This window comes from Acanthisitta chloris, unplaced genomic scaffold, assembly GCF_000695815.1.
Source record: "Acanthisitta chloris isolate BGI_N310 unplaced genomic scaffold, ASM69581v1 scaffold726, whole genome shotgun sequence".
Taxonomy (NCBI): domain Eukaryota; kingdom Metazoa; phylum Chordata; class Aves; order Passeriformes; family Acanthisittidae; genus Acanthisitta; species Acanthisitta chloris.
In genome coordinates, this window is record NW_008676285.1 from 28501 (window position 1) to 37818 (window position 9318).

General features: G+C 35.8%; 1 protein-coding gene across 1 annotated transcript in view; it reads left to right on the forward strand.

The window, feature by feature from the left end:
• The window catches only part of ATM (ATM serine/threonine kinase), a 57436-nt gene that overhangs the window by 27023 nt on the left and 21095 nt on the right, over positions 1–9318 (forward strand). The window contains 13 exon segments of the mRNA XM_009076056.1: positions 78–210; positions 2058–2153; positions 3537–3708; positions 4117–4258; positions 4901–5077; positions 5459–5627; positions 5752–5839; positions 6193–6348; positions 7133–7241; positions 8022–8110; positions 8198–8300; positions 9294–9312; positions 9315–9318. The exon segment at positions 9315–9318 is cut by the window's right edge and continues 111 nt beyond it. Coding sequence (XP_009074304.1) covers positions 78–210; positions 2058–2153; positions 3537–3708; positions 4117–4258; positions 4901–5077; positions 5459–5627; positions 5752–5839; positions 6193–6348; positions 7133–7241; positions 8022–8110; positions 8198–8300; positions 9294–9312; positions 9315–9318 — 1457 coding nt within the window.

Below are 9318 nucleotides of genomic sequence, written 5' to 3' on the forward strand. Positions count from 1 at the left end.
GTGGGCTGCTGAGAGCCACTTCTTCACCTGAAGCCTTTGTATGCTGTATGCGTTTAACACAAAGTGTTGTTTTGCAGGAAATTAATCACTTTCTCTCAGTTGGTGTTTGTGATTCACTGCCCTTAACACGACTTGAAGGACTGTATGATTTACGCAAACAATTGGAACAATATAAAGATCAGATGAAGGATCTCCTGAAAAATTTCCAGGGTACTGATATTTGATTATGTGTTTTATTTTTATGCCTGATTTTAGGTGTTAGGTGATGTAATCCTATTCTAATTGGCCATCCAGTGTTTTAATTTGTGTCGGGGGTTTTGTGTGTTTAACAATGTAACTGTATTATAATTCCACATGCAGAGTAGAATGACACTTATTATTCACACAAAATCTGAAGTATCTTTAGCAAAGTGTCTTATAAATATTATATGAGGTGTTACATGGCAGAGAGGATAAAATACTCTTCCAGCTTTTGGCATGGGGCACATATGATTGAAATGACCCAGGATAGTGTATAATATGAGTATATTGCTTTATGGCTGCTTAATGAGTTAATGACTCTCCCTAGTCTTTTAGATGTAATGAAGCTACATTTTATTAAAAGCACAGTATGCTAACAGTAAAGCTCTCAGAAGTTTTTAAATGTTAGGATTTAGTATAGTTGAACTTTGCATATCCCAGGATTCTGTTTCAGCTCTCAGCCTCAGCCCCAGTTCCTTCCTGATTTAGTTTTCAGATGGTTGTGCCAGACCATTTCATTTTTCTCCTCTGCATCAAGTCTTCATCAGCTTCTGTTCATGATGGGGAGATAAAAAGAGCTGATGTAATTAATTGTAAATAAATGCAAAGTAAAATCTGTGGAAGAACAGTAGTCTGTTCTAAGGCCACGGTGCAAGTGGCCTTATTGTCCCCACATCTTGAATATAATTTACAATTTTAGCTTCCAAATTCTGCTTGAACAGAGTTAGCAAAAGGGCAGCAAGCTTGTGTGAAACAGCTTCCATCAGAGAAGACCCTTGTGAGCTTGGAAAAGTGATTGAATAGGAGTTGAGAGAGGTGTGCTAACTGGTGAATGGTATGATGAAGCTGCGTAGGGAGTACTTACCACTTCTGTCACAGCTTGAGAGCAGATGAAATTGTTTGACAGCAGTTATACAAGAGAAACCATGTGATTGTTTCAAAATATATACAGCATGGGACTTACTGCTACTTATTGTGGTGATTAGAAACTTACAAATACATTGTTATTATTGTTGTTGATATTATAAAATAAGTAAAATGCTTACTGATAAAGGCTATACAACTGTATGCTGAAAGTTGACATTGAAGAATAACTGCTGCAGTTTGGTCACATATGTGTTCATTTTTATGAAAGATGTCAGCAAGCATAAGGCACTATTCCAGCCTGCCATTCCTTCCACAGAGCTATGGCATTTTTAAGAAAATAGTGCTCTTTTTTTAAAATTTTATTACATTGGCAGATCATCTTTTTATTTGTCTTAGAACATATTGTTTGGAATGGCCTCAGGCAGGCAGCAAATATGTAAGGAAATACACATCTTCAGAGTTTATAAATTGGCAAAGTTAATTAGGCAGCTGAAAACTAGTCAAATTTTGAGAAATTCCTGGCAGAAAGCCTTATTTTGAGATATTCCTTGGGTTTGGGTTTAGAACAGAATGATGCTATTAGCTTGAGGGCTGTCAGTGGAGTCACATGGTATGACTTCATTGTTTCAAATAGCATTCATACATCAACTTATGCTGGTATTTCATGTATTTAAGTACAATTTTTGCATCAAAACACTGAAAATAATAGACTTTTTGCATTCTGGCCATGGGAATTTGGAATATTCAAAGGCATAGGAATTTTTTGAGTTATGATGAACAGGAAAAATTAATAATACTTATATGTACTTCTTAATACCAACTTGCTTCAGCATTAATATTGCATGTTGACATCAGTAGGTAAAAGACAGCAAAGTAGTGTTTTCTGCTGATATGTTCACATTACAAACACACTGACATTTTTGGCATTTATTTTTCTTTCTGAATGATAGAAAAGCCAGAAGATTCTGTAGTAGTAAAGTTGGTGGTGAGTTTACTGCAGCTGTCCAAGATGGCAGTTAACCATACAGGTGAAAAAGCAGTGCTGGGTAAGTTCATTATTCCCATGGGCTAATTAGGGCTGTGATTGCAGACACCAGGCTGAAACTGTGGCTGTTCTTAATGTTACTTCCCACTGCTATTTTGCATTGGTAGCTGTCAGGAATGTTGAAATGGCTGATATGGCTTCTATTCAGTCACTGTATTTTAAAGTTTTGACTAATATCTTAAATTGCAATCAGTTTAGGCCCTGCTCTGTTCTGTACTCATTACAGAGTCATTTGCTCTTATGGGTGACTTTATTAGGTTGAAAAATAATACAAAAAATTGAACTTACCTGAAAAGAGTAAGTTTTGATGCTTAGAAAGGCATGTCTTAGTGGAAATTAAACTAGTTGTTTGCCACCTTAAAGCCTCTTCTGTATTATTAAAATCATTCTCAACATTTACACTGAGCAGCTGATTAATGTTTGATCCGAAGTACCAAAGCTAAAATCCAAATCCCCTCTTCTCCAGGTGGAGAGTACCTCCATCTAATTACTGAAATTAGATGTCTAAACTAGACAGAGTCATAGAATCATAGAATCAACCGGGTTGGAAAAGACCTCAAAGATCATCAAGTCCAACCCTTTGTCTAAAGTCTAGTGACTGATAATTATGAATGCTAAGCAATTGAAGCTCACATTCATTTCAGTATTACACATTCTTCAGCACCTCTGCAGCTGCAAGTTTCAGCCTTCTCTGCATTGTGTTTCCTTAGATGATTTGTTAAATCAAGCTCAAAACACAACCTGTGTATCTTCATTCTGGTTTTCATTTGCTCTGGTAGTTAAAACAACATTGTAGAAAATGAAGATGTTTTCAAGATACATGCAGAGTATGAAGGAAAGAGCAGGGGAAATAGATTTTGTTTTTTTCTGGTAAACGTTAACAACCTTTTTTAACAATTATTTTCAAGGTCAATTTGTTTATTATTTTTCTTCTATATAGTCATATGGTTTTATAAAATACTTTGTCTCAAAAGCAAATGAGGGACACATTGATACATCATTTTCTGTAAAGTGAAGGTTAATTCTTACAGAGTGTGTAGTCTACTGTTTGTGCTTACAGAGGCTACTGTGTAAGCAGTGATCACTCCCTTAGGGAGTGACTCTGACCTTTTGCACTGGCTTGTTTCTGACACAAGCAAAAATGAAATCCAGAGCCATAGGTACTCCTAGAAAATTGAGTTAGAAAGCATAACTGTATTATTTATGAGTCTTAAGCTGAAAAATTTGTATACATGTAATTTTAATCATAAAGCTCCATAAGTGATTATTTATAAATGTCTGCAGCTTTTTACCCCAAAAGAATCTCAGTGCCAAAAGTAGGGTGAGACCTTGTTTTAGTCTGCATAAGGCTATACAAAGACTATAAAATAACCTTCATTTGCAGAGGCTGTTGGGAGTTGCTTGGGAGAAATAGGTCCCATGGATTTCTCCACCATAGCTCTTCAGCATGCTGAAAATGCACTGGATTTGAAAGCAGCTGACTTGCTTGAGGATAGAAAACTTCAGTGGGTCTTCATAATGTTGACTCAAATCAATACTGCTTTAACAGATAACTGGTGAGTATACTTATTTACTTAGTTATTTCAAACCTTAATAGGAGCCATTAAATTGTGGGTTGTTCAGATCATCTCAGAAGAACTCTCTCAAAGTGTTAACGCCTGTTCATGTCCAACCATGTCCTTCTTGAAGTCTCAGATTGCTTACCCAGTCAGGCTTAGATGTTTCCTAGAAATTTTCTAGCCAGAGTCTCCACTGTGCTGTAGAGGATAGCAGTGCTGTGGAGTAAATACTGAGGCTTTGCTATAAAATAAAATATGCAATGACATATCCTACTCCAAGACTTTCTGATCTGAAGCACATAGATTGTGAAATTCTTTTGTCGTGTGTATTTAAAGAGGTGATTTTGAAAATCAAATGCCTTAATGAAATTAATAATAATGATGCTCTGTGTGTTATTTTTTCAGTATTGATGTTAGAGCTGCTGCTGTTTCCTGTTTGAAAAACATTTTAGCCACCAAGTCTGGCATTGACTTTTGGGAAGTTTATAAAAATAGAGCTGATCCCATGTTAACCTATCTACAGCCTTTCAGAACACCTAAGAAAAAGGTATTTATTCTGCTATACCTTACATATATGGCATATGGGGTAGAGGTAAAATTAAAATAGACCTTTTCTAAAAAGTGAATTTTGAAAAGATTTTTGAGATAGGCTTTGATGAATGCAAAAATTTGGACTTTTCATCAGTCCAATTGCAAATCTGTTTGCTTTGGTACATCTGTTCTTTGTCTTTTAGCATTTGCAGCTTCTTCACATAGGAAATGATCAATTTGACATTAGAGAGTTCTGTACATTCATTTAGACAGACAATTTTTGATTACCTAGCCGATGATGTAATACATTTTTTCTCAGGATGCAAGTGTCCTTTGATGCAAAAAATTGGTGGACAACAGGTCAGGAAAAAAGTGCATAATTAACCATAAATGAGACGTTTCTAATTTTCAAACTTTTGATTTGTAACCTAAATGTGATGCCTAATGTGACTTTGTCGATGTTATCAGTAAAACTTTACTTTTAATACGTTCAGATTTCCTTGGAAAACTTTACATTTCCATGAACCAAAGTGATACTGTTAATCAGTCGAAGCAGTGGTAATAGTTAGTATGTTCTAATTTGTGCAGATTGCAGTGTGGGGTTTTTTTAATGACATAGAATTTTTTTATATTCACAATATGTGTATTTGCCTTCCAGTTACCTGTAGTACCTGATAATTATACAGAGGCTCCTTCAGAAACTTTGGATAACACACACCTGTGGATTCCTCTGGGAGAAAGTCATGAGACTTGGATCAAGCGCCTAACTAGTTCGATATTGGACAGTGGTGGTGTGAAAAATGAAGTTCTGCAGTTAATGAAGCCACTGTGTGAGGTGAGCTAAATGGTACATATGTATATCTGTATATGTATGTGTGCTGTGATGCACAAAATATATGATTATCATCTTGACGGCAAATAATAATTTGTTACTAAATGTTTCAGAAGCTTTATAATCATATATTGCAGATATCCATAAAATATACTCTTGAAATGGGAGATTTGAGAGATTATTGTGAACATAGATGAACTTTAATGTGGCTGCTTTAACTGAATGCCAGCATAGCCCTGTGTGTAGTTTACAGTTTTCATATTACATGTTCTTTATCAAGCATTGTGTGTTTGTTTGAGTAGTTGTCAGTTTGATTGTAACCTGAGAAAGAAAGGCTTTTTGATTGTTTTTCTTAGCAGCTGATGTGCATGATTTGTTTTCTAGGTGAAAACAGATTTGTGTCAAACTTTGCTTCCGTACCTGATTCATGATATCCTTCTTCATGACTCAGATGAATCTTGGAGAAATCTTTTGTCACTTCATATCCAGAAGTTTTTTACAGCCTGTTGCAAGTTTGCCTCGTCTAGTAGGTCTACTCCAAATTCTGATTCAGGTAATGGCTGTCCAAGGACGTTTTTAGTTATTTTCTTGAGTACAAAATAGACCTTTTTATTTTGTAAGTGGATGTGTTATGACAAAAGTTCATTATATTCTTTCCTTTGAAATATACATCCCAGAGCAAGAAACCCATAATTTTAGAAGTTTGGATAAAGTATCCCGACGGGCCATGCTTGCTGTTGTTGATTACTTAAGAAGACAAAAGAGGTGAATTATAGCTTTCCAAAATGTTTCTTTAATTTATTTATGACTGTGCTAAGATCTGTTGATGCTGTAGATTAAAGGAGGAGAATGTGGTAGAGAACCTGTTCAGTTAAAAGAATGAGATACAGTAGTGACCTTGTGTTTGGTACAGAAGTGATATGGCTAGTCTTGAAGGGTTCTAATTATGCTGAAGGAGTTTTCTGAAGAATTTTTGTCTGATAGTCTGCTTGTGGTATGGGATTTGGGGCAGGGGTAAGGTGAAATTAGCCTTTGGGAAGCTGTTTAGTTAGATTTGATTTAATTTGTTTAATGTTAGCATGTCTGTTACAGCAGTATTGAAGTCTTTATTTGATCAGATCTGTTTCAGGTACAGTTTTTGATGACAGCTTCTGGCTAGATCTGAATTATCTCGAGGTTGCTATGGCAGCACAGTCTTGTGCTGCTCACTTCACAGCCTTGCTCTATGCAGAGATCTACGCAGACAAGATAAATCGAGACAAACAACAAGAAAGGTGTGAGGCTTGAGGAATGCAGTTGCTTGACATTTCTGGTAAAATGGATCAGGTTTTGTGTGTCCAAATAGAGTTTTGTTATGTGAAAAGTCAATGAAGCTTTAAAAGTATTCCTTAGGTGTTTGTACAGACATGGAAAATATTTCTACCAGTCCTTGAATGTGATCTATACCTCAAAATAGTGTCATGTTGACTTGTAATCAGGAAGTTTTCTGACTGCTGTTGGCTAAATTACAGCCAGAAGTTAATCAAGGGTAGAAAGAAACTCCAGAATGGTGACCAGATTTGTGTGTGGGTAGATCTAAATGATCCTTGTAGAAAGAGTTTTCTTCTATAATGGACAATTATCTTTGTCTTCTGGTCTAGCAAGATCAAAGTATGAAACGAGTTTAGTAGCTTCGTTTTCATGACAAAATAAGTCTAAGGCAGTGAAAATGTAGCAAAAGTTTGGTTGTAAGCTTATGTATTAAGTAATTGCTTTTATTCTTTCACAGAAGAAAGAATGCTTCAGGCATTCAGAAGAGAAATTTGATTTAATAAAAGATTAGAAATTACAAGGTCGGTGGGGTTTTTTCTCTGAAAAAACACCTGGGTGTTAAAATCCCTTGATGTTGATATTCTCTGTTCAGCCCATCACTTCCTCATTCTGGTGGAGAGCCATTTTGAATAACCTGGGGATATTGCATTTATTGTTTGTGCCCCTTACTTCTTAAGTGTTGTTTCAGAATTTCTGTAGTTCTTAGTATGAAATTTCATTTAACTTTACTGGAAACATTTCTTTTAGATCTTCTTTTAAAGCAGCTAAGAGTTTGACATTTGAAGAAGAAAGTCAAAGAACAACTATTAGTACTTTGAATGAAAAAAGTAAAGAAGAAACTGGCATAAGTTTACAGGTACATGTGTGTCCTTCACAATCTGAATGCAAACCTTCTCATATAATTCAAATTAACAGTAGGTTCATCTGAGCTAAGGGCAAATCTAGTTGAATTCAAAAATTGTGATTGAAAGCTCTCCTCTTGCTTTAATTCAAAGTGAACTCAGTGGCCTTCCAGACAAGTTGTATTGAGTATCTGTTCACCTGAAACACTAATGAACTGGTAAAGGTTACATCACAGCAAAGCAGACTGTGTTCCCTGAAAGAACTGCCCTCATGGTGGTAACCAGCCAATTCTTTTTCAGTTTGTTTTGTCAGAGATTTGTGTTCATTAAAAAACAGCAAGTGTTGTAGGAAGTTGTAATCATCAAAACCAAAGTAGTATTATCTTGTACGAGTTTATTTGATGGATCAAATCTGATCCAGTAGGCTTGTCTAAGTCAGTTCTTTCCATAGTTCATTATTCCAGAACTGAGCTTGTTAGAACTTTTAAGATGCATTGCTCAGCTGGTATGTCTAGTGCTCATTCAGTACTACTGCCTTTTGCTTGTCAGCCAGTCCACCTTAGGCCCAGTTCTGGGTTTTTAATAACTTAGCAGAGAAGGCAGGTAGTCCTGAAGAGTTTTGCATAACTTTTTTTCCTGCAATGATAGCAGCCTCAGATACTGCATGAAGGAAAATTAAGCAGTGATAATGTTGTGTGTATAAACTTGTGTTTGTAAACTTACATGATATATGTGACACTAACTCAAACTGGTTCCAAAAAAGGTAATTCTGAGTTTTGTGGTGCATATCCTAGGACCTTCTCATGGACATATATAGGAGCATTGGAGAGCCTGACAGTCTCTATGGCTGTGGTGGAGGAAGAATCTTAGAGCCATTAGCACGGTACAATTTAATAATGTTCTTTAAAGTCATTGCTTTCATTTATTAGTAAGGAACTTAAATCAAAAACCTCTTTTTAACTTCCAATAGGATAAGAACATACGAGCATGAAGCAGTGTGGGAGAAAGCCCTTGTAACATACGACCTTGAGACAAGCCTCTCTCCATCTACTCGCCAGGCAGGAATAATAGAGGTAGCCTTATTTTATAAGAGGAAATGAATGTAGGAATTGATATCCATCATACTGAGTCATTTGTAGTAAGTGTAAAATTGTTTTGGGACTGAAAGATGTCTCTCTGTTCATCAAGTCCTGCCCATTGTCACAGCCATCCAAACTGTGTAATGTAAGACACAACTCACCATTTGTCCTGAAAACATCAAGGTTCCTAGTCCTCTCGTCACTCACCTGTAATCCCTGTCATGGGTGATGAATTTTGTGAAATACTTCAGTATATTATATTTTATACAGATTTTGTCCAGCTCCTAAAATGAAGAGTAATGTAATTGGTTATTTTTGCTATCTCATTCTTTAAACCTCTCCATTAGGGCAGCTATCTTACTGAAACTGTGGTATTTGTGATACAATAAATAAATAGAATTGATATTTTGAACCTTTAAAAATACGTGGCTTTTTTTAGCCTAAAAATGTTTACACCAGTTCTGTAGTAATGTGGCACAGGTATTCTGTGTTTCCCCTTGTTTCATTTTCTTATGGTACTTTTATTTTCTTATCCCAAATTATTTAATATCATTATTAAAATTCCATTGTGTTTCTGGTTAAGTGGTCACAATTCTAAAGACATTTTGGTCTTTAAACAGATAGGAGCTGTAGGAAACCTTTTCAAATCCCCACCAGGAGAAACAGTTCATTAAGAAGTAAAACCCGCTTTGACCTGCTGCCCAGGAATGTTGGAATGGAGAAATGTCAAATTAATTTGAAGCACAATGTGGAAATCCATTTAAAAGAGTGCCAGCCACAGGAGTAATGAAGCCATTTTCCTGGGGCTGGAGATCTCAATAGTGTGATTAGTTGTCTTATTTAAAAGTTTTCATCTTACGTAGTGCTGAGTTTAGAAATACTTATGGTTCTGTCTTTGTTTCCAAAGAAAGTAAAAAAGCCTTTCAAAAAAACAGTTCAGTTTAATAAAGGAGTCAAATCAACTTTCCATCATTTTCTTAATTCCAGGCTCTGCAGAACTTTGGGCTTTGCC